The sequence below is a fragment of the Thunnus albacares genome, chromosome 4 (genome assembly GCF_914725855.1).
Source record: "Thunnus albacares chromosome 4, fThuAlb1.1, whole genome shotgun sequence".
NCBI lineage: Eukaryota > Metazoa > Chordata > Actinopteri > Scombriformes > Scombridae > Thunnus > Thunnus albacares.
Genome location: NC_058109.1, coordinates 24,691,185 through 24,716,431, shown reverse-complemented (window position 1 = coordinate 24,716,431; position 25,247 = coordinate 24,691,185). Strand labels below are relative to the sequence as shown.

The 25,247-nt window shown below is 40.2% G+C and overlaps 3 protein-coding genes across 3 annotated transcripts in view; 1 reads left to right on the top strand and 2 right to left on the bottom strand.

Annotated features, from left to right (window-relative positions):
* The window catches only part of LOC122980347 (histone deacetylase 7-like), a 64,542-nt gene extending 46,809 nt beyond the window's left edge, over positions 1–17,733 (top strand). The window contains exon 26 of the transcript XR_006403025.1: positions 17,627–17,733. The gene's annotated coding sequence lies outside the window, so the exon portion shown is untranslated. The remainder of the gene's footprint in view (positions 1–17,626) is intronic.
* twist3 lies at positions 24–8,878 on the bottom strand. The gene is made up of 2 exons (XM_044348278.1): positions 6,045–8,878; positions 24–1,119 (listed from the first exon to the last, which is right to left on the bottom strand). The coding sequence occupies exon 1, from the start codon at positions 6,956–6,958 to the stop codon at positions 6,386–6,388; it is 573 nt and encodes a 190-aa protein (XP_044204213.1). The 5' UTR covers positions 6,959–8,878; the 3' UTR covers positions 24–1,119; positions 6,045–6,385.
* A 981-nt stretch (positions 17,734–18,714) lies between the features above and the next one.
* On the bottom strand, positions 18,715–23,870 carry LOC122980350 (heme transporter hrg1-A-like). Its single transcript, XM_044348280.1, has 3 exons — positions 23,409–23,870; positions 20,189–20,356; positions 18,715–20,070 (listed from the first exon to the last, which is right to left on the bottom strand). The coding sequence occupies exons 1-3, from the start codon at positions 23,536–23,538 to the stop codon at positions 19,934–19,936; spliced, it is 435 nt and encodes a 144-aa protein (XP_044204215.1). The 5' UTR covers positions 23,539–23,870; the 3' UTR covers positions 18,715–19,933.
* Positions 23,871–25,247: the final 1,377 nt, after the last annotated feature.

The window sequence follows — 25,247 nt, the reverse complement described above, 5'->3', positions numbered from 1 at the left end:
ATTATCAAAATATTGCACTTACATACATCATCGAGAAACATTTTATTGTCCACAGGAGCTGACACAATAAAGATGATCCAGAGCAGATGCAAATCAAGACAAAAAGAAACACGATCAAACAGCAATTTCAGTAATTATGGTTACAAATGAATCCTCTATAATGTGGCTGTAATCACTCCATCATCACTTTGGCACATTTTACAAAGTACTTTCTGCTGTTTTACTTTTTTTTTTTTTTTTTTTTGCATTAGTCAATGGAAATGGTCACAGCAGGTCTGCAAAGATATTTCTTAAAGCTGCAGGAAATAGAGATACATGAATCAGATTTTCTTGCATTATATAAAATAAAACTTTACACATCGCTCACTAATAACAGCACAAGTGAAGTAAAAAATAAACACAAGTGGAATAGTGGCTGAGTGATCAGTGGTTTCCCATGGACATTTTTTCATTAAAGCCAAGTGTAATGCATAAGCAGAGTTGAAGTGTGCGTACACCCAATTCACAAACAGATACACAACCCCAAAATACACAGAAAGCGATCCAGTTACTACAGCACAACAAAGGAGAAGATCTGCGTCAGATTCCTCGTGCTCTTCCTTTTCCCACAAGTCAGGGCTTTCAGAGCCAGAGTGATTAGCTTATTAGCATTTTAGCTGTAAACATTCATTGGCTGTGACCGCCCTCTAACCATCTCTGTGCCATTATCATTAGTCATCTTAATGTCTGTCTGGCAGTGAGTCATCCGATGCGAGACGCTGTGAAGAGTCGGCTGGATGATGGTTATCAAGGTGTTACCCAAGGCATTCGAAACCAGCAGCCATTTTGTTTCATTGTCACCGCAGGCCAGCTGTTAAGTTTTTTCTTGTTTTGTTCATTCAAAAATGTTCATTGCTTGACTGTCACGTCTCTTCAGCAGAGTTCAGTGTTTCAGAAACACACAGCGAAAACTGTTAAAAGAGTCAAGCTGGAGGAACACATCTCAGTGTCACGAATGGAGCACGTGTCCAGAGAAAGAGGAAAAGTGTTAAAAAAAAAAAAAAAAAAAAGTTGGGATGACTGGTGAGGCAGGAATACGTTTCTTCTTTGAGTGTAGAGAATTTTCCATTTGTCGGTTTTCTGCAAAGATGAGAAACACAAAGATCAGTTAACATCATACTGTTAACATTGTTAGATATGAAGACATTTCACACTTGTGTTTCATCCGTCTCAAGTGGGTGGCATACTTGTGCAAAAATGCACAAAAAAAAAAAAAAACCCCACTCCAGTGAAGGCCTTGAGATGTGTGCTGAGGTTATAAAATGTGTGTACAAACAAACAAACACTTCTGTTTAGTGGAAAGTGGAAAAATCCCTACAGCTCCTTAACTTCTCCTCTCTCTTGTTTTAAGTAGCAAACATTTCATCTGGAGCATTCTCAGCTCTCCCTGATTACAGCCTTCCTTTCCTTTCCACCCTTCAAGCAGAGGTTTGAAGTATGTTTGCGGGTGTCATCTCGTCACATGACTTCCATTATGCCATAAAAGCATGAACGTGTAAATTGACAAAGGATTTTTTTTCTCTCTCTTTCATGTAATGTAACAAATTTCATACGCATTTGCTTTTTATTTTTACACAAAAGTTACTTCTGAAACTCTCATTTAAACTCACATTTATCTCCGCTCAAACAATATTTAAAGTTATAAAGATTTTCATGAAATCAAGCCTCATTTTGATCCTATTTATGGTTGATATTTTTTTCTAGAATAGCCATTCAATGTATTTATATTCAGTAATTATCTCTCTATATAGATAGTTTTTATTGGTGGTAGCAGAGTTCACCATTCCCACATTGGATTCTAAGTACATTTAAAGATGCTTTTGGAGCTATTTATTTCCATTTTAATTTTTAGAAAATAATTCAAACATTTATTTAAAGTCACACAGTAACTATTTGTTGTGTTTCTGTGAACTGTTGGTGCATGTGAATGACATGCTGTACTGGAACCATGTTTGACAGATCCTGATGCACTTTGGACTTCAGTTATGCGCCGTTTTGTTGCCTACGTGTCAAACCAGAAGTCATTCCTCCATGGCTCTTTACCCTTGCAGCTATATGAGCGAGGCCAACACACACACATACACACATGCGCGCACACACACACACGTACACAACCCTCCCACCTGCCCGGCTCACAGTTTGGTTCTCTAAAAATAAAGATGACTATCAGAAGCCACAACTTCTGGATGAGGCTTTTAAAACGCAGATGAGCCGCAGAGGACTTTACATCTGGTCCCAGATCAGTCCGGAGTGAAAGCCAGAGATTTAATATGCACAGAGTAGAATCCAACAGCTGGTCAGTCCAAACTGCAAAACACACACACACACACACACACACACATAAACACACATACACACATGCATGCATGCAGCTGAGCCAGGGGTTCCGGCAGAGGAAAGAGCAGTGACAGGCATTTTGATTATAGCATAAACAGAGAGGAGAGCATTGTTTTCTCCAACTCAAACAGAACAATCCCCCCATTCTGAAGTTCTCACGCTGAGACAGACACCCACATCAAAATGCACAAAGCTGTCCGCATGTTTGTGCGTGTGCATGCTATAGATTCTCAAGGAAAATACCGAAGTCTCCTCTACGCTGAAAATACAAACGATTAGATTCACTTCCGCTTTTCAAGAAGTATACTGATGGTGTGAATCAAGTTAAAAACGATTATCCATCTTGAAATTCACTGCAACTCAATACAATCATGACACAAAGTGCAGCATTCAAAAATTACCACCAAGTTTCAATAACACCCCTTTGACACAATCTACAAAAAAACTGTTCCTATTATTTTGTCCACCCTTGGCATACCATCTGCCACAGATGACATGTAGATAAAAGGGGGCAAAAAACTTAAAAAGAGGTAGCAACTTTAATATTTTGATGACACCACAGTGAATATTCACATGTATGAGTGATACACTGATATACTGATATACTTGTAAGCTACTGGATGCCTAAATTTCCCTCTGGATCAATAAAGTTTCTATCTATCTATCTACATATCATTTATAGCAGGTACATATCTTCAAAATACCCTCCAGACACACACATGCATGCACACTTTCCTGTCTTTGAAGTTTTCCTGACTCTTTCTAATCTCATCTGTTTCCTAAACGGAGACGCTCTGGACAGTTGCAGGCCTTGAGTTTCCAGCACTCTCTGTGACGGCCCCTGCAGAGCTGATGATAACAGGCAGAGCAGGCAAAGTGGCGGGTAATAACTACCGCGTTGCATTCAAGGACACTCGGCTCCACGTGCTGGGGCCTTGACTTTCAGTCCGCAGCTCTTGGGGCCCTCGACGTCTACTGCAGAGGCCACTGGAGGTTTAATAACAACACAACAGTGGAACACCTGCAGTGCGCACATGGCCGGCGGCTGCGTGTGTGTGTGAGTGTGTGAGTGTGTCTGGACAATGTAATGTGTGCCTGTGTAATATATGATACTGTAGAGTTATGTGCTGCTGAAGTGTTCTCTTATCAATACTTCAAAGCACTTGCATTACTTCTGACTCACTGATTCCTGCGCAGTAAATAACGTGTTTGTAAAGTCATTTATTCATCTGCTCGCAGATCTGTGCTAGTGTCTGTTTGAAATGTGTTTACCTTGACCTATCATCTAGCTAATGGAAAAGTGTGTGTTCCCTCCAGCACATCAACACACATTCATCTCTACACCGTCTCTGCAACTAATCATATTTCATCCCATCACTCTTTTTGATTCAAATCATGGATGTTGTCAATGTTCCTGACGGCAGAAGTTCAACCATAAAGTCTAAAAAACTAAAACCAGGAGACAAGACAGATCAAAATCGCTGAAACTATATCTGTAAGTGTATTCCTGTTTGCTAATCTGCAGATTTGTTCACACACACACACACACACACACATGCTCGTGCACGCTGCTGCACAGCTAATTACAGCTCACTACAAACAACTACACAAACACACACCAGTACACATGTACACGTGCTGACACAGGCTACACAGGCCAGTGTGCCTGACCCTCACCCCGGTACACACACCTTCCTAATACCTCACAACTGTTTCCAATCTAAAGGTTCCTGCTTGTCTGGGCCCCGGCGGGGCCTGATTGCACGACACTGGATACAAGATCCTGAGGAGAGAGGGCAAGGCTGCAGGGGAGAGAGAGAGAGAGAGAGGAGAGAGAGAGAGAGAGAGAGAGAGAGAGAGAGAGATGTGCCTCCACTTTTTTCACTTCACTCTCCCTTTCTTTCCCTCCTTTCATGCTGTACCTGTGCGGGAATCTGGTGTCTGTTAAAATGGCTGAAAAAAAACAGTCCCTGTGTGAAGTCGATCCTGCAGATTCTGGAGGAAAACATTTGTCTTAAATACATCAGAGGTCTGTCAAACACTGGACCTGGAGAGTTTAGATCACGGTGATGATATGCTGTTAGTTCATTTTAGTTAATAAAGTGAAAACGCCAACGTGCTCAGAGCAGCTCTCTTTAAATCTCTGCTCAACCTTTCATTATATTTTATCCAAGTTACATCGTTATTACAGTTTTGTTATTCGTGTGATTTACTGTGGTCAAGGCTTCAAAAAACAGAAGAGTTGTTCCTGTTTATATATAAAACACTTTATTTACAAAAGGTTTATATACTTGTAGGCAGATGTTCATATACTGGATGTATCAAAAGAATATACAAACATTTGTTTTATTTCTTTTAACTACTTAATGGACTTGTTTTTATCTTATTTCTGTTGTATTAAATTTTTCAATTATTTCGTAAATTCTATGTAAAACATTTTGTATTTGTGAAAGGTTCTATTCAGGCTGTGAGCTCAAGCTTGCTTGGATCTGATTTTTATTCTTTATATAAACATTTCGAGGACTTTATTTAACAAGGATGGTCTCTTAAGATTGACATTTCTTTTTAGAGGTTCCTGCCCAAAATGGCAGCATAATTTACACACCGACACAGAATCAACATTTGCTTTGACAACTTACTTCGTGTTTTCTGAGCTACATAACATTTATATCAGTTTTATGGGACAACCAACAAACCACCAGCTAATAATTAAGGGTGCGCTATGTATTAAAAATGTGCCAAAAGTAATGCTAATAATAAAATACATGTAGCAGTTCTAATGATCTGGGATCAAAAATAATTTTGTTCCATGGAACAACTGAAGATCATTTGAAACTTATTGAAATAAGATCACTGGAATTAGATTTTAATGATTTGCAGCTGTATTATTAAATCTACTGAAAGATACTGAACTTTCTATTACAGTGTAGTTCAGATTTAGTTTTTATAAAATATAATTTTACACCTTCAAATACTGTTTTTTGCATATTTTAGTAGAAATTCAAAATTTCAAAAACTACACCTCCACAAAGTGAAGAGATGTTTTGTTTTGTTCTTTGTGTCTTTATACATCTGAACACAAAGTTTTAAAAAGTCATAGTTGTAAATATCAAACTCATGGAAACGGAGGCCTACTCAGCATGGGTTGATGTGTTGTACTCAAACACATTTTAATTGTTTACATTTCTGGAGAGGTTTTATTATTTACTTATAAATAAGTAAATATTCTGTGCTCAATTATTGTCTCCTCGCTGAACTTCATAGGAACTAATGTGCTTCAAATTCTTTAGTCTGTGAGAGAACGTTTTTGCTTTGTGTCTCCCAGTTGATTTATAAAATCAAAACATAGAACATACGTAAATGTATTTGTTCATGTTTTTATTTTATTTTTGCTTTTGAGTGACCGCCACAGATTTGCAGATGTTTTTAGTTCCTGCTAATGTATTTAGTTTGTTCAGTGCATTATCGGTATTTATTTGTCGAGCTGAACGGCTACAAATAACGTACTGAAGCACTCTTGCACTATTTTGACACATTGAACGTGTATATTCACGTCAATTTGCTGATGACATGGAGAATCCAGAAGTATGTTTTCGTGTGTGTGTGTGTGTGGTTTATGCATGTGTATCTGTGTGTGCGTGTGTGTGTCTGTGCATGTGTGTACATACCTGAGGGGCTGCAGTGGAGCGTCTTGTTGCACTGGACTAAACTGTGGGACAGACAAGGGAGAGCAGTGGGAGTGGAAACAATGGAGGGGAACAGGGTGAACTGTGAAAGGTTTTAGATCCAACCATTGTTGTTAAAGCTGGTGTAGAGGTGGAGTGAACTATCATGGAGCACATAGATCAAGCAGGATGAGCAACGTATGCAAAGGTTTGAGATAAAACAAGATTAAGATCAGACCAAAAGGGAAGAATTCAGAGGTCATGAATGGGGTGCAAACACAGACAGAGGCGGTGGGGTGGAGATGTGGACACGAGAGGGTTTAGGAGAGACGTGTGATGGGGTCCTAGTGGCTGGTGGACATGGCCCAGGCCCCCTCCATCCTCCAGACTGAGAAGGCGTAGCTCAGTCTTTCGTGGGCCAGGTAGTTGCAGCTGGCCAGCTTAGCGTCCATCTCGTCGCTCTGCAGCACCTGGTAGAGGAAGTCGATGTAGCGCGAGGCCAGTTTAAGGATCTGGATCTTGCTCAGCTTGTCTGAAGGAAGCGTGGGGATGATCTTGCGTAGAGAGGCGAAGGCGTCGTTCAGGGACTGAGTGCGTTGACGCTCCCGCACGTTGGCGATGACGCGCTGAGAGTGGAGGTCCTCGAAGGGCTGGTCCGGCCTGGGGCCCAGCGACGTGGGAGCAAGAGTCACCACTGTTGAAGGGCTCTTCTTCAACCTCTTTGGCCCAGACGGCAGCAGGCTGTTGGGACTGCCGGTGCTGCTCTCCTCGGTCTGACCGAGGCTGTCTTTCTTGGGGTAAGGGGAGCGTTTTCGATTTCCTGCTTGGAGGCTCTTCTTCGATCCTCTCTCCAATTCCTCTTCGCTGGCCCCCATCCCTCCTTCAGGGGAGTTGGTGCAGGACACCTCTTCTCTCATTGTACCGTCCACTGACAACCTTCCAAACTCCACTGCAAAGACAGGATGCTGTAAGGCTTTTTTTTCTCTTTTCAGCCTTTCTGACAGCAGTTACAAACCTGAACTTGACAAGCTTGTGTAAGAAGAGTCTTGTCCTCCGTCAACGAAAGTTACGGCTGCTGAATCTCCATTGGCTTGAACGTCGCTGTGGCTGTCCTGTTTCCTGGTTACCTTGTTAAACTTCTCGCTTTCACATTCCCTTCTCAACCTGGCAGACAGAACAACAACAAACCATCTGACAGGCAGGTCCACCTCCGCCCCTTTTATACCCAAACGCTAACCCAGGGCCTGCGGGCACTTCTCATTGGCTCAGCAAACTTCCAGAAGGCGTGGTCCAGCCTGAGCCAGGCAGGAAAGCAGCAAGTGTGCGTTAGCTGGGCGGGTGATGAAGGAAGGGGGTAAGTGGTCCTCTCGGCCAATAAGAAGTGCTCTGTCTAATGTTGCAGAGATGTCTGAGGCTTTATGGGTTCCAGATTTAGGCTGGAGTGTCAGTCCGCATGCACCCTTGTGTCTGCCTTCCCGTTCATCAAATCCATTATTGGGGCAGAAATCAATCTAAACCTTTTATTTCTGACAGTCATCAGTATAAGCTTTAATGTTAAGCATTTTGTAGGGTATTTTTATGAACATACATTCTTTAAAGCTTTTTTATTTTTACAGCGAATGTGCATAACGGTCATAAATCATATGCGTTGATATACTGCTAAAAATTTGTCTTTTTTCCCTTTATCATGTGAACAAGTGTGAATTCACAATAACATTTGTCTTCCATGATCTTTATCATGCTGATAACGAGATATAAAAACAAATCTGTTAAACCACGGGTCACAACATGGACCGAGTCAATGAAAATACTGTGGATTAGAAGAATGAAGGAGGGATTTATAGGTTAATGCACATTATGATGTGGAATTTATGTTTATAAATGGCACAAATTATAAATTTTGCCATGACAGACCGTGAAGTCCTGCAAACCAAAAAAAGGATTTTTCGTAAATCTCTTTTGGCCGCAGCGGCTTTCAGTAGATCTGAGAGAAAATGTGAGGTTGTGCAAGCACGCATTCTGGAAAGAATTTCACAAGATGAGTCTTTTCTGACAAAGAACTGTCTCTGTAAACTACACTGAACACATCTTAAGACATTCATGATCTAACACCAGACCTGTGCTTGTTTTAGAAAAGTGTTTAATGAACAAACACCTCTAACATCACAGCTGACATCAGCTGTCCTGCTCCTTCATGTTGGCTCAGGAAAGGTAGCGCAGACAGGACCCTAAATAACCCCTGACCTCAGTGGCCCAGTGACCTCAGTCTGTAGAGGTGAGGGAGCACCTAATTGTGCCAAACATGGCCTCAAGGCAGAGCCAACACATGTTCCACCTCCACACCGCGAACCAAAATGGGTCTGCAGCCACTTAAACACATTTTCTACACACTGGCAGTCATGACACAGCAGGCAGGTCCTCCTGAAAAAATTGACAGCGCATAGCTCGGGGTCATGTTTGTTCAATCTGCGTTGGGATTTTACTTGTTGAACTTGTTGAGGACACCAAGAGTAGAGCGACCTACAATTTGGACAAATTACTAAATCTTGTGTAAGACCACCTTTAGATCTAAATCAGTTTCCCATCATTGTGTCCATTTATACCTTCATGCGTCACCACTTGAGTGACTCACATGTGCATCATTGCAGAGAAATCTTGCGGTGAGGTTTTCCACTGAATTTAGCAGAAATGTACTTTTTGGTGATAGCATAGTTAATAGAAGCCTTCCCATTTCAACACCTCCAAACATTAGCTTTTTTTTTCTTTACAATCTTTCATGTTTCCAAAACAGATTGAATTGAAATTGAGCCGCTGTCAAGAGACATTTCATAAAGACACAGGCAGATGAGACATTTTAGTAGAAACTGGTACTTACCAACAAAATTTTCATGGGTTGTAACTGAACCTCACATCATTTTTGACACGGTGCTTGACAGCTTCTAGCCAACAATTGGGTGTGATTGCGGCAGCATGTGAAGGACTGTATGTAAGGAGAGCGGCTCAGAAGATTTTTGATGAGCCCCGTGATTGCACTGGTTTACATTTCATTCAGAGAGCGACACTGAACGGAAAGTAGCTCGATCCCAGTTGGGTTCAATCAACTCGGAAGAAGAAAAAAAAACCTCATCTGGCCATCAAAGCAGGGAGACAGTGAATTATATGAGGTTGTATTTACATAACAGGCCAAGTCAACTCCAGGATTAACTGGTATTAGAATTGGGCTTATTGGGAGCTCTGGTGGAGACAGTGGAGGGACAGGAAAGTCATTGTTGCTGAGGCTAATCTCGGGAGTTGCCGCTTACCTTTAGTGAAAGCATGGGTCCGTGCCACCATCATGGAAAAAATGAGCTAACGAAGCGAGTGGGCCAACAGGAATGTCGTGGCACGACCGTTTCACAGAAGAACAGAGGGGAGAAAAGAGAGAGAATGGGAGAAGAATAAGAAAAGGGGAAAAGAAAAGGACAAGAAAGGAGAGGGAGAAGGGGGAAAAAAGTGAGGCTGTCCAAACAGAACCAGATGCAGGAGTGTGGAGGCTCGTTTGATCTCTGTCCTCATAGGCTGATTGATGTTGCACATTTCATTTCCTTGTCAGAGTCTTGACATAATGTTTCACTAAACACTCAGGCCCTGCTCTCTTCTTCGTTTTATTTCCACGGGGGTCATAATTAACTCTTTCTGGTGCTGAAAATAGATCATAGATATATCAATATATATCAATATATATAGGCTTACACGTGCACACAGGGGCGCTTGGATATCAAAGAAGACCGATGTATTGTCTGTTTCTGTCTCTCCGCCATATGGTTTGGTCTGAACTGAAACACTGCACTGAGGAGCGGCCATGTTGAAACTTTTGAAGTGCTCCAGGAACAAAAAAAAAAGAGGGGGTGGAGGTGGAGGGGGGGGGGAATAGTTTTTTTAAGTTCGTAATGCAGTCAATTCGATTACCGTCATACGGCGAAAGGTCGAAGTGCCTCGGTGACGTACTCAGCTGGTAGGAGCACGGCAGTGTGACCAATCATAAGTGATGTGTTTGGAAATCTATACTGGCTGGACAAAAGGAACCAATCATTAAATTCCTCCTCACCTTCACCCTGAGAGTTTCTTCGCCCTCTTGGCTGCTGTTATTGATGTTTGCACACAGCACATTCCTCCCCCTCCTCACCCCCCCCGCCCCCTCCTCATACCCATCCTTCCACGGCTCCATCCCTCCCGGGGAGCCTATAGTGGCACAAAGGCAGACATCTGGGACCCATTTCCCCCCTGGAGAAGCCCTTCCTGTGGGGTATCCACTTAGAGGGGTTCGGGAGGAGCGGGGTGGGGAGCTGAGGGGTGAAGGTGCATGGAAGGTGGGGGATGGGGGTGATGGGGCTGGGTTGGGGTGAAGGAGGGGAAAGCTTGCAAACTAATAATGAGACAAGAGGTGTGGATGATAAGCAGGTCTGCTGCAAACTGAGTGTGGGTGTCGATTTTTTTAAAAAAAAGGTTAAAAGCTCAAAGTTATCATTACTAAACACAGAATGAATCCTCACCTGCCTTTTCTAGTTAATGAATCAAAGAAGTAGTTTGACGTTTTGGAAAACCTGCTTTCTTGCCAAGATTTCGACGAGAAGATTGATGCCACTCTCATGTCTGAGAGTGGCATCAATCTTTGATCTTCTCATCGAACTCTCGGCAAGAAAAGCGAAAAGAAATTTCCCAGAATATCAAACTATTATTTGAAGAAGTCTGACATTTGAAATGACAAATCCAAAAAACTAAAACTAAGGTATGACCATCTTTGAGTATGAAATGTTTTTGAACTTTTTGTTTCCGTTCGGTTTTGGTAAACAAATATAAAACTGAGGAATGATCATATTGTGTATGAAATGTTTGGAACTTTTGGTTTTGTTTCTGTTTTGTTTTGTTTTTGTGTGGCCTAAACCTAGAAGTGAAAGAGTTGCCTATTAGAATGTAAAAAGGGAAGCTATGATAAGGTGAAACTTAAGCCTACACCTTCTTAGTTAATATTTTTTGTTGTTTTCCTTTTAATTTAATGCCTTACTGTTATTTATTTATCTCTATGTGCATTCCTCTTGAACTGTTAATAACAACCGAAATAGATTACTACTATCACTACTACTAAAAGAGATTACAAAGCTCCAACCTCTATGAGAAGTCCTTAAAGCCACTGGAAACCTAAATCCACAATAGCCTTCTAACTATGTAATTTAGGGTCTTATGTACATGATAATAAGCGTCTAAAAAGTATTAGAAATTAGTTTCAATCCAAATTCAAAATATTGTCATTTAAGTGTTTGTAAACATTCCTGATATTGGGTTTGAATTGGGCGTGGTTATGCTCGGACATTTATCACGAAAATTACATAATTAAGTCCGCAAACCAATCATAAACGACGTGACGTGCTGCGGTAAGCGTATTGTCTCATTTCCAGTTGCCAGAGTTTCTGTGTCACTGGTAGCATCTCAGCATCTCAACTGCAGCTAATTAAATTAAATGTACACTAGTTCTGTTTTAGCACTCTCAACACTCTTCTTCTATCAGCGACTTTCTCTCTAATCACACAGTTTAGATGTTTTTCAAATCTGCTAGTGACTTTAGCTTAGCAGTTAGCGATGGCTTCCCTTAGCTAGTCCCCTGCCTCCTTTACTGATAATGGTGCATGTAATAAATGTAGTATATTTACCATGTTGGGGGCGAGGCTCAGTGAGTAAGCACACCATGGAAACCCAGTCGTTAGCTACTGTAGTGAGCCAGACCCCAGTAGCCAGTGCAGGTGTCAATCAAAACGTGATCTGCCATGCCTACACAGTCTTGAGAAATGGTCTAAACAGCAAAATGAGCTATTTTTTGAACCAGGGTTTTTAATAGTTATGGACATTTATTTTCCCTCAGATTTTTGTGGATACTTAATGAGACACTCAACTTTGATATCATATATAGAGACAGAGCGCAATTAAGTCCTGCCCACCATGGAGGGGTAAACAATTCATCACTCTCCATCGAATTTGTATTGTGTGAAAGTGCCTCCTTGTCACTTCTGTCTCCTAGCAAACAGAAAAATGCCTAAAAACTGCTTTGTGATGGGATGCACTACCAGCAGGGTAAAGAACACAGAACTAAGTTTTTATAAGCTGCCGAACTGAAAAACTGAGCCTTTAAGAAGACAAAAGCGGGTACAGGACTGTGTGCTGTGTGGTGGGAGAGAAAGACTCGACCTGAGCTGCACACACCATAAAAATGACACATATACCTGGACACGCTGCTAGTCACAGAGAACACATATAAATGTAAAAACAGAACAGCGGTTTAATTGAGAGGTATGCAGTGTTTGTAATAGATGTTATATCACAGAATAGCTAACCTGCATTCAGCTGAAATGCTAACAGTAAAAAGAGCCTGAATGGGAAATGATTATATGTCTGTGCCTGTAATTTTCCTGCCTATGTTTACAAACTGTAGTGGCCATATCAGCTGTGAAAAGTGTCATGCCAGCCTGTTATGTAGTGGAGTTTGCTATACAGTTGTGCTATCTTTACTGTAGACATGATGCCAGCCCTTGCATTCATGTATTGTGTCTAAGCATATACAATGACACGAGTTTTTTTCTTTTCCTCTCTGGTAGACATACGGTGCTAAAATAATGCTTTGACATGCTGAAATCTAATGTTTTTAGCAAGCTACAGGCATTTTGTTAGCATTTCAGCCCTCAATTGCATATTATGGCACTGGTTGTTTTCCCCTCTGGTGGGTGTGGTTTTCTTAGTATGATGTTGCACTCTATCGCTATGCATTTTTACTTTTTCAAGCCAAATTTCAAGGGGCTTTAAAGGCCCTGAAAACCTCTTATCCTAATCATCTTCTTACGCGAATGTGATGACTGTCGGTTGGTTGTTTGCTTATGTTGCCACACAGTCCTGCTGAAGCAGATCGACTCGTTTTTTGTTTTTTTTGATAGTTAAACTCTTAACGAGTCATAACTGAGGATGTTTTTACAAACTTTAACTTTGATTGTGTCATGAATATTTAATGTTTGTAGAGAAATACTCACAATATGGTACCAGGTTTTCAGGGGCTTTAAAGTACTCAGAAAAATGGATCTACGATTCCGTGACAAATGACAAACTCCATCTGCTGAAGATCTTGTGATACAATCAAAAGCTCCAGAACGGCTACTAAGTGGACCCTGAGGTGAGATCGTTCTGTCAAAATGTTTATACGTACTTTAAACATAAATGTTTTTCAAATATAAAAGCACCATCTCACATTAAAAACACTTCCCTCCCCTGCTGCGTGCCTGCCTGTATTATTCTTGTTTCGCTGTGACTTATCTTCTCGCATTAGGCCGTAATTTATCATAATATTTAGTGCTCAAGCTTCCTTCAAATGTCCCTGCTTTCATGTGTAATTTAGCTAATATCCTGCCCTGGCTCTGATTACAGTGTTTAAGTGCTGGGGTCCATCCATGGCACATTACAAACAGTCCCAGTGGAGCTCACAGCTGAGCTGGGGATACGGCATGCTGGGCTGGTGTGCGCTGAGCAGCATGGGTGTAACTCCCATGGCTCATTCGAGGACGTCCATGGAGGAAGCAATGCATGATGGTTACAAGCACACATCTACTGTGGACAGATCTAAATCCATTTTGCAATACATGAAAGTCTTTAAAAGTCATAACTAACAGCTTTATTGATGATTAATACGTCATACACTAATGCTTTGTAGATCAGTTATAAGTTAAGTAAAAAGTGATGTGTGTGTGTGTGTGTGTGTGTGTGTGTATGAGAGAGAGAAAGAAAGAGAGAGAGAGAGAGGTTGCTTGCATGTTGCATCATGTCCATATGTGTAAACAGCAGGACATATGGTCTGCGTGTGCATGTGATAATGTGAAACAGAGGAACACATAAGAAGTACAGTTGGACAGGAACCTCTAAGTGCATAAAAAGAACAGATATTTGTATTTTTATCATGATCTGCACTTTACATGAAAACCACTCCAATCAGCCACATAGTAAGACACTGATGTGATCCAGCACTATTTATAGCAAATCATCACATGAAAGCCATTTTCACTGCTGAGTTGGCTGTTCAAATTCAACATGTTAGCTTCACTTTCTTTGCAAACACTAATAACACTGTCAGTGAGTCAGCAGATAGGCTGACCATGCGGCCCTTTGGGCTGGAAAATCCTGTTTTAGCGTGAACTTCGCAAACGAGCTTATTGAGCCACAAGGCTGTTGCTTACAGGAGAACTTTTGACAAAACTTTCTGCACCTGAATGCTGCCATCAAAACAGATACGGTGACCAAATCAGAGTCGTTAAAGGTTGTGGATAAAAAGGAAATTAAAACCATGATGAAAATATTAAAGTACACTCTCTGCTCAGTCTCTGTGGAACACGGACATAACGTGTTTGGGTCCTGATTTTTATCATAAGCCTTTAAAAATGTAGGATCAACTCTGAATATCTTGAAATTCTTGATATAAAAGGAAGTAAAACACCATTTTGGCCCTCCATGAACACAACTCTTTCTCAACTCCAAACCACAAATCAATTTGAGGGTAATTTCTTCAGATAAGGAGCCTGTCATGGAGTCAAACGGTGCTATCTAATATGTCACACTTCAAATACCGGTTCCTGGAAGCAGTGTCAACATAGGATCTCCAGGATTTGACACTGTCACGCATCCACTCCTGTCAAACGTACAGTGAAGCCCTGTCTGCAAGGTACAGAGGAGAACAGAGCTATTGCATTAGAAACATCAACAGAGCTCAGCAGCCAGCTTCAAAGGAGTACGCCTTCACATTGAATCAATCCCCACTTCCATTAGATTAGATGACCTTACCAAAGTTACATTGCGCTAACGTTTCTTTATGGTTTCTCAAATCCCTCGCTCTGGTTCTGGTTCCCCCTGTGAAGCCACTTCAAACAGCCTCTGCCATGGCATATCCCTTTGTGCTCTAAAACAGCAAATATGTGTCTCCCTAAAATGTTTCAGATGCGAGCTCGCAGTGGTCCCAGAGGCACAGACAGCATCGCACACAGAAACACAAGAGTCAGAGGAGGAAAAAAACAATGCCTGAGTGTAAAGGTAGGGTATCTACTGTGCTGTTAACAGGCTGCACCGGAGGCGACATAAAAAGGTCTGACTGACTGAGGAGTGATGGGAGAAGATGATAAAGATAGACAGATAGAGAGAATGAGGGAGGAAAGAAGCAAATAGTGTGGGAGAAATCCTGCAGCAGTAAATCAGCGTGGTAATAAGGAGAGACGGGAGGGAGGGAGGCTGCAAAGGTCTAGAAACATATGTTTCAGTTTGTAAATAAAACAGTAAATTGCTATGGATATTGCTTAAATATCTGTGGGCTTTGTACCACGCTTTGCGGAAGTTCCTCGGAAATCATTCTGGGACTGCCTTCTTAAAATGCCAAAGCGGCTTCTTAATGTCAAAGAGGCCATCTGGTTCTCTACCAATTCAAGATGTTTTCTTTTCATTTAGCTTTTTTTTTCTCTTTGACGCTTCCTTTTTTAGATCTAATGCTTCAATTTTGTATCATTAGTACCGATGTCCTTTTCACGCTCAGCACGATTCACAGTCAAACCTGTTCACCTTTTATCAGTGGTAGAAAGAAACAAAGTACATTACCATGTGGTTTAGTACTGCACATAAGTACAGTCTGTAAAATACTTTTAGTTTACGTGAGCATTTTCATTTTGTGCTACTTTGTACTTATGGTACACTACATCTCAAAGGGGAACATTGTGCTCTTTAGCACTACAATTATTTGACAGATATAGTTCCTAAATCACACTTTTTCATACAAAACATGTGGCCAGTTTATAAAATATGATGCACTGTCATAGATTAAACTAGTGATGGGAATTCAGGCTCTTTCTAGTGAGCCAGATCATTTGGTTCAGCTCAGCAATAAGAGCCGGCTCTTACGGCTCCCAAACGGCTCTTCATTTAGTCCCACTTCTGGCTTTTATAATTCAGCCAAATTTAGCAATGTTTTGACCTATGACTGGTGTGTGTGCACATATATCACTTAAATTATTCAATGTGATTATACTAAACCCTCTCATTTCCAGAATACCATAATTTTATATTACATTTGGTATAAAAACCTTAAATAATGCAAAAATATCAACCACTATTGCACAGGGCAGTGTTAAAAATGCCCCCCACCTGCTTTCAACCTGGTGGTATGATGTCTGTCTCATGTCATCACATGTGATTGGTCGCACGCACATACACATCAACACAAAATTCAGTCAGTGCATGGAGCGTGCATAACCGAGCAGTGTGGCGAAAAGAACATCCTATTATTCTGTCTTGTATTAATTTACAAAAGAAATAAATAAAAAGAAAGAGAAAAAGAAATCAGTTCTCAGATGGGAGCAGGCCCGACTCATTCGCGGTCGAAATATCACTAGATTAAACTACCCAGCAGCATATAAAGTAGCCAAAATTTGCTGTGAGTAAACAGCTATAACATAAAAATGCAGCTTTTTCAGAAATGCAACAGTGATAGTAATTTAGTACAATACTATAACTCTTTGAAAGGAGCCATTTTGCCACCTAATGAGTACTTTTTCAATACATTTTGTTGCTAATACTCTTATACTTCTACTTAAAGGTACCATGTGGAATTGTTGGCCACTAGGAGCACTATGGAGCAATGTTTTTACAAGTGGGTTGCTGATTTGTTTGTATCGAGTTTAGCACTCGTGCATGCTGATCCACTAATTCACAGCTGGTGGCGGTAACACGGCAACAAACGCAGCAATGCGTCAACAAAGGAAGTTATCATCCAGACTGCTAGCAAGTAAACATCGACGTAAACAATGTCGTATTTTAAATATCTTAAAAATCAGCTTTGTATGAGGTATGTGTATGTTGTATGAGGAAGGAAATGCATTCAAGGCCTCAGTGAGTAACACTGAATGTAAACATAGCTTTTGTTTGAATACAAAAAAATTACGCAGTGTACCTTTAAGTAAAATTATGAATGCAGGACTTTTACTCCAAATCAAGTATTTTTACAATGTGGTATTGCAACTTTTACTACCACCACTTTATAAACCAATGATAAACAGTCAACACCAACAGAAAGAATGCTGTAATAAATATCTAACCCTCAAAGAGGATAAAATCTGTTGTCTCTACTCATTTTAATGTGTCAGCAGGTACACATAAACAGGTCTGAGAGTAGACAGGTGGATGCCCATAAAGGTGTAACGTGTGTGTTTTTGTGTTTTCTATAAATAACGTCAGATACTTTAATCCTGACATCATCTGTTGAATTTCTCCTGTTGGTTGATTGTTATAGATTTTAAGTCAGTTTTTGAAAAACAAATAATTGTGGCTCTTTAGTATCAAACTGTACAGGATGTCGAGGATATTTGTGTTATTTCAATGTATAAACTATTGTTTCCAGTCTCACCGCACTCTGCCAGACTGCATTCAACACTTGAGACAACTTCCTTCCTTGATTTGGGTAGAAAGGAGTCCCATAATTGAATAAAATGAGACCCCTCCCTCTCTTTACATACCACACAAACACACATACACACACGCAGACACACACACACACACACACACACACACACACACACACACACACACGTTTTACAGGCTGGTGTATAAACTTAATAGGACGCATTTGGTTCCAAAGCCCCCAGCTTGCTCAGTGGAAAGTGAGCCGGATTGTTTTTCAGTTTCTTAATGTCGAAGTTTATAACAGCCAGATAAAAAATGTTACTATGGTGATTTAACCACAACATTGCAATTACCTTGATGCAATGAGACTCTGGGGGCTTACAAACAAACCAGTGTAATGCAATTAAGATATAAGTACCACCAAAAATGTCCTTAAAACACAGAGGAAGGAAGGAGAAAGCAACAAAGAAAGTGAAATAATGATAGTGGCTGCTTAAAGATCAAAGTTCCTGATAGTTCTTGTAAATAAAGGAACACTATGCCAGATTAGTATAGTGAGTTTTTCTTCAACATAGATTTAAGACACATTTTCCATCAGATATTGTCCTATGAATTAATCTATTAATGAGCTATAATTCACCAAACCCTGATACCTCTGCAATAATTCAGTCACATATTTTTCACATCAACTTCAAAGTCCTTCTATCAGGCAGCTGCCTTAACAAAATCATACACCAAAAACTCTCTCCAACCCCCCACCTTCCCTTTGAGGGACAAAATAAAAATGTGGATGGATGGAATAATTGCCTGACTTCAAAGTGCAGGTTATTGCCCTGCATTTACTGTTGCGATTGCAATGCTGTGGGGTGTTTTTCTTCATAAATGTGGCGCGGGGTGGGTGGGAAAAGTGGTTCATTCCTCTCATGGCGCAAATCCCACTCTAATGCCCAACACTGACCCTCGTGGCCCGGGCTTAGTATGAAGAAGAATGTGTAACACCTTCAATCTGCCTCCTTGACTCTTTCTCACATTACATGAAAGTCACAAGCCTTATGAAGAAAATAATAAATTGTTTTTCCGCTGCCACAGTTCCTTTGAAAAGCACAAAGGAATTAAAAGTTTTGGAGGAACAGAAACTGTGAAAGATGCCGACACATTCCTTCTTGAAAAGGGGAACAGTTACTAGCCACTGGGCACGAGTGTTTTCAGATTTCATGCAGAGGGGATGTCAAAAAACATATTTTATTAACGTGACTCTCAGACACACTCTTGTACAAACATACATTCCTACATTCAGTCAAGAGACACATGTGGATACACGATGCCATACTTCATTTCTAACATGGTAGTGTACAGAGATAAAGGAAATACAGCAACATAATCTCATTTAGCAACAATATAAACGCTGTAAATTATTCTGATGTGGGCAGCATTAAATCAAACAACATTAATACATAAGCATGCACATTAGTGGTATCACTGCTTAAAACAATAAATGAGATATAATCAACAGACCCAAGCAGCACCCATTTTCATGCTTGTGGCATCGAATGCTGTCGGGTTTTTTTTGAGTGTTTTTTTGTCACACTGATAAATATAATACACAAAATGATTCTTTACATATAAAATGCCTGTTAATAGTCCGGTTATATATTGAACCAGGACATGTGGTGCTGATTTGGAATTGCACATGAAAGCATTCATGTTGATGCTGCAGGTTTTTGGCTGACCTGACACACTCAGCGGTGAGCTGTCTGAAAGCAGCGCTTGGATTTACATCAACTTGAAACACTGTATTTGCTATAAGCTTGATGCAAAGTTGATAATACAGATTTCACCTTTTGATCTTTGTGATGGAAAAAAAAAGGTATTTCTCTTTTGTAAGGCTATTTCATCATTCTTTGATACAGAAATGTACAGAAAACAGATGCAATATCACAAAATGAGGGATGACAAGCACACACTTTCTGCACACAGTATATAATTGTTGGAAGAGTGACACCCTCTAGTGGCCATCGCATGAAACTGCAACAAATAATTACAATTGAGGGGTGTGTTGTGATGCAGCTATTCCCATATTCTGGATTTTTTTTTTTTTTTTGTCACAAGGGAATTGCGTGACAGAACAAAATATGAGGAAAGTGAAGACGTAAGAGAATAAAATCTATCAAGGGTCATATAAAACAGGGCTGGACTCGTCTATAAAGTGGCCGAGTCGACATCAAATCCTGCGCACGTAATAAAAAATAATCAGAGGAGGTTTGGGGGAGACACTGTGACCAGGATCAAAGTGCTCATCCATAACACAAAGTATTTCAGCCTCTTGTCTGATTCCTCTTAAATGTCCTCCATCACTTTCACGCTGTGACACTCTCATGGTGGGAAGCCAGAGACACAGTGAGTGCACTATAGAGTCTGTATAGTTACTGTATGATGTTTAAGTGCCCTTAGAAGTCACTGAGGATACTGATGTCAGCGAACTCTTTACGGTAGCGGTTAGCGTACACGGAGAGCAGGACGGACCACTTCAGACTCATGCAACTCCACACGCCAGACAGGTAGAGACTCTGAGGGTCAGTCAGGGCTGTGGGTGGGAGGGGACACACAGAGATTAGCATCCAGAACTCTGAAGACCAACATCACTAATATAATCATGAGTTATATGAAACAGGAGAGCAGTGTGGACTTAAACGATGACTTACACTCATTGTTTCTGATGGCAATAGACAGGAAGGTGACAAAGGCTAGGACCGCCGTAACAGAGAAGAAAAGCCCGATGTAGAAGAAGAACTTGAGGCCCTTCAGCCAGGTCCGCCAGAAGTCCTGCAGGTACATGATGTGGGTGATCAGGGCCCAAAGTGCCAGCACACCTGAGGGATGAGACACAGAAACAAACGTTAAAATATTAGTCAAAAAGTTAGTTTTCATGTGACTTTTGTCACATAAATCAATCACTTTTTTAAAAAGACCTATTTTTGATCTTTCAACTACACGTTAATTTTTCAAAGTACACCAAATGTTTTCAACACACTTCATGCAATAATCGTTATACACTGTGAGTATAAAGTTTCCAGAAAATTTTAACTTTTTTCTCTTGGTTTTAGCTTCTTTATTGTTGCATCATAATTGCAATAAGGGACTGGAAGTTCTGAAAACGCAAATCACCACATTTAAAAGCTACTGCGTAAAATCCTCTGTAGACTTTACTTCTGAGTGCACCAACAAGAAGTTTTCACTCTCTGCTCTCAGCTGTGTTAACATGTGACTGTCAAAATTGAGAAAAATAAAGTGGATCAAATGATTGATTACTTGTGTTTTCAAGTTAAGTTTATGTGGTGAAGTTTCGTACATTCTGAAATTAATGTAAAGTTTGGAAAACAAACTAAAATCTGTCAAAATGACAATCATATAAAGTGTAAAGTCAACACTCACAGCTATCTAACTGATCACATGACTGCCGCTGACCTGAGTTTGGATGTCATGAACTCTTGGTGGTGTGAAGGGTGACTGTGCATTTTCAGTGGCAGACACATCATGACAAAGCATGATGTTGCCAGTTGCTGACTCAATGAATCACGCTTCCCTGTCCATGTTCCCCTTTCTTTCTTTTTTTTTTTTTTTAAACTGCTTCAGTGTTGTGACGCTTCAGTGAACAACCTTCACTGTGTCTTACTGTAACTGCAACAACTTGACAGAAGCTTTAACTTCAGTCCCATTGTTTCAGTGAGGGTTGGGTGCACATGCCTATTGACTAGACAGTGTAGGCTACATTCAATCACAAGTCATTTTTGTTCAAGGAAAAAAGAACATTAATTGCAGCCAGTTTCCTTTAGGAAAATAAAAATGCAGCTTTCAGGAAGAGTGTCCACTTTTACAATATCAGTAATATTTCATATTGCTGCCAGTTCGTCAGGGAATGGGGTTAACTTAATGTATGCAGGTCACTAGCTTTAGTAGTGTGAAAGAATATAGATGATGCTGCAAAAAAGGGACTAGACAGTTTGCTCCTTGGGAACATGTGCATTTAACAACCACTGATAAAGATATAAGTGCATCCTGAGAACGGATGAGTGCAGAGGTTATAGATATAAATTTGCAAACCTAAACAGCTGCTCAAAGGTCAGATCTATGGATACGACACTTAATACAGTATATTATGCACACTTAATGAATCTCTGAAGAGTTGTTTCAGCCCAGTGGCATTTTTCTTAATATTAATAATGACATTAGAACATACTCTAAAAAATATGGAGGATAAAACATGCAAAACACTGATATGGTCGCTTAAACAACAGGGACTTCGACACTCAAAAAGACTGTAACGTTGAAAGATATTGACTTGATTTGACTAATTTGGAACATGTGTGTTTGGGAACAACCATTAATAAAGATAACAGTGCATCCTGTGAACGGATGAGTGCAGAGGTTATAGATATGAATTTGCAAACCTAAACAGCTGCTCAAAGGTCAGATCCATGGATATGACACTTAACACAGTCTGTTGTGCTTACGTAATGACTCTAGGAAGTGTTGTTTCAGCCCAGTGGCACTTTTTCCTATCAATACTGACATTTGTCTTCAATTTAATGTGTTTTGCATTTTCACAACAGTATAAAATAAACCTGTAGAGGTTTTAAAAGGATAGCAACCATCATTTGCCTGAATAGTGGACAGAACGCAGTTCAAAAATGTGAAAAACTAGAACTTACCTTAAAAAATAAGGGGGACACACATGCAAAACACTGATATGGTCCCTTAAACAATAGGTTCACAGTTTTTCTAGTCTGTCTTAAAACAACAGTCAGGTGTCTATATGAACACTGAAAGAGGTTTTCTTTACTGTAATCATTCCTCCTGTTCATACTGGCTATTGAAAGATCCCCTTCAAATGCGATTTCAATGTAAGTGATTGAGGCCAAAATTCACAGTGTGTCCACACAGACATTTTGTGTAAAAATGCATTTAAAAGTTGATCTGAAGCTTTCAGCAGTCTGAGTTAGTCATATCAAGTGGATATCTGCCACATTTATAGTCTTTTTAGCATCAAATTCTTTATGTTTCCTCAGACAGTGTTTCCCTGTTGACAGCTCAACAGTGGAAGTATAGTAACAAAAAGAGGGACTTTGGCATTAAAAAGACATCGATAGATATCTACTTGATTTGACTAATCTGGACGGCTGAAGCTTCATATTAGCATCAGATAAACTTGTAAGTACAATTTTGCACAGAAGGAGACTTGTGGATTGTGTCCCCCATCACTTACATTGTAAGTGCATTATGAAGGGATCTTCTTATAGTCAGTATAAACAGGAGGAATGAGTACGCAAGAAAACATTATTTCAGTGTTCATTTGGGCACCTGACTGTTGCTTTAAGACAGATTTGAAAAATTGTGAACTTGTACTTTAAAATTTGAGGCATAACATGTTATAACAAAGGAAAACTTACTACTATATACCTCTAAACAGGCAGTGAGTAGAGAGCATTTTAACTTATCTACACTTTATAATAATTTCTATCACCAATGATATAATTTGCTCCTGTAACATTTAAATTCCCTACAGTGGCATTTAGCCAGTTACGGTCAAACTTGTACACATGACCAGCTGAAAACCTGTCAGTCACTAACACAAATCTGCGACGGAATTTACGTAGAGCCCAAATATTCCAAAAATGACTTGCCTGCATGTCATTGTTAGTGTTGTATTGACATTTCTGCCTCTCTGGCTGACTGTAGGCTGATTTTGCAATCAGCATGTTAAACTTAGACTAGCAGTTAAACTAGGGGGCACCTTCAACCTGAGGAGGGTCATTGGTGTTTAGCTGAGAGCTGGAATAAAAACATGCATAAGACAGATTTTCTATGCAAAAACACACACTTGTAATGCATGTGGTTAAAGACAGACAGTGGTGTGGTGTTTACCTGACAGTCCTCCCATGGCTGCAGTCCACGGCTGTCTGAACGACATGGTCCACGTCAGGAAAACAGAAAACCCCACTACCACACCGACCACGGCATAGCCGATACTGATGTACGTCTTATTTACACCCATTGTCACAAAAACAACACCGGTGTGGGGGAAAGCAGAGACACAACAAGCTCGATAAGACGACAACCGAGAATGTGTGTGTGTGTGTGTGTGTGAGTGTGTCTGTGTGTGAAAGAGAGAGAGAGAGAGAGAGAGAGAGAGAGAGAGAGAGAGCAGCGAGCTGGTGATCTTAAAACAACTGTATCCGGTCAATCTGCGAACGGGCAGGAGGACAAAACGTGACTCAATGTGTGAGTCCTGCTGACTAATGGTTAATAAATGCTAAAAATGACAACGCGTTTCTAAAACAGAAGTGTTGTCTTTTTTTCTGTCCAGCCTCAAAAACACATTGCGCTCTACGTCATCTGATTTTAACCAAAGAAATCCTGCGACCATCTCACATGGTGGGTGAACTCAGCGCCCCCTGTAGGAGGAAACATGAACACGTCTACCACCTCCACATGTCTGCAGAAGAGGGAAACTTGAGTTGGTGAAACCTCTTTTTCAGTGTTACTGTATTGTTTACGGGCCGGTCGTCTGTCTGTCTTGTGAATGTTTTTTCTTCCAGCCCTCAGCTAAACACCAGTGACCCCTCCTCAGGTTGAAGGTGTCCCCTAGTTTAACTGCTGGTCTAAGTTTAACATACCGATTGCAAAATCAACCTACAGTCAGACAGGAGGGCAGAAATGTCAATATAATACTATAACGACATGCAGTCATTTTTGGAACATTTGGGCTCTACATAAATTATATTGCAGATTTGTATTAGTGACTGAGAAGTCATGGTCAGCTGGTCATGGGTACGAATTTGACCTAAACTGAATGATGGGAATTTAAACGTTATTACAGAAAATTATATCATTGGTGATGGAAAGTATTATAAAGTGTAGACAAGTTAAAATGCACTCTACTCACTACCTGTTTAGAGGTATATAGTAGCAAGACAGTAGTTCACAATTTTTCAAGTCTGTCTTAAAACAGTCAGGAGCCCCTATGAATACTTACACAGGTTTTTCTTGCCATAATCATTCCTCCTGTTCATACTGACCATTAGAAGATCCCTTCATAATGCACTTATAATGTAAGTGATGGGGGCCAAAATGCACAAGCCTCCTTCTGTGCAAAAATGTACTTAAAAGTTTATCTTAGGCTAATATGAAGCTGCTTCAGCTGTCCAGATTAGTCAAATCAAGTAGATATCCTTCAACGTTACAGGGTTTTTGGTGCCAAAGTCCCTGTTGTTTATTATTATACTTCCACCGCAGGTCAACAGGGAAACACTGTCTGAGGAAACACAAAGAGGGAATCTGATGATAAAGAGACTGAATGTGGCAGATATCCACTTGACTAACTCAGACTGCTGAAGCCTCATATAAGCTTCAGATCAACCTTAAATGCATTTTTGCACAAAATGACACTGGATTTTGGCTGCCATCACTTACATTGAAAGCATATTTGAAGGAGATCTTTTAATTACCAGTATGAACAAAGGAGGAATGATTACAGCAAGGAAAACATCTTTTTGTGTTCATATGGACACCTGACTGTTGTTTTAGGCCAGACTTGAAATATTGTGAACCTTTTGTTTTATATGTTGTATTAACTATGCATGAACAAATATTATTATTATTATTATTATTATATTCTTTTGTTTGCATAAAAGTTATTAATAGATTAGGACTTTTTAACTTTATTTATTATTATTTCACCACCGTGGGGTCTCTGAGACCCCA

Bases quoted from the DNA above. Each gene is read 5' to 3' on its own strand.
- twist3 (XM_044348278.1), bottom strand. From the start codon at position 6,958: ATGAGAGAAGAGGTGTCCTGCACCAACTCCCCTGAAGGAGGGATGGGG.
- LOC122980350 (XM_044348280.1), bottom strand. From the start codon at position 23,538: ATGGGTGTAAATAAGACGTACATCAGTATCGGCTATGCCGTGGTCGGT. The intron at 20,357-23,408 runs GTAAACACCACA...CTCATCCCTCAG, and splicing joins AGCCATGGGAGGACTGTCAG to GTGTGCTGGCACTTTGGGCC. The intron at 20,071-20,188 runs GTAAGTCATCGT...TCCCACCCACAG, and splicing joins TGCCATCAGAAACAATGAGT to CCCTGACTGACCCTCAGAGT.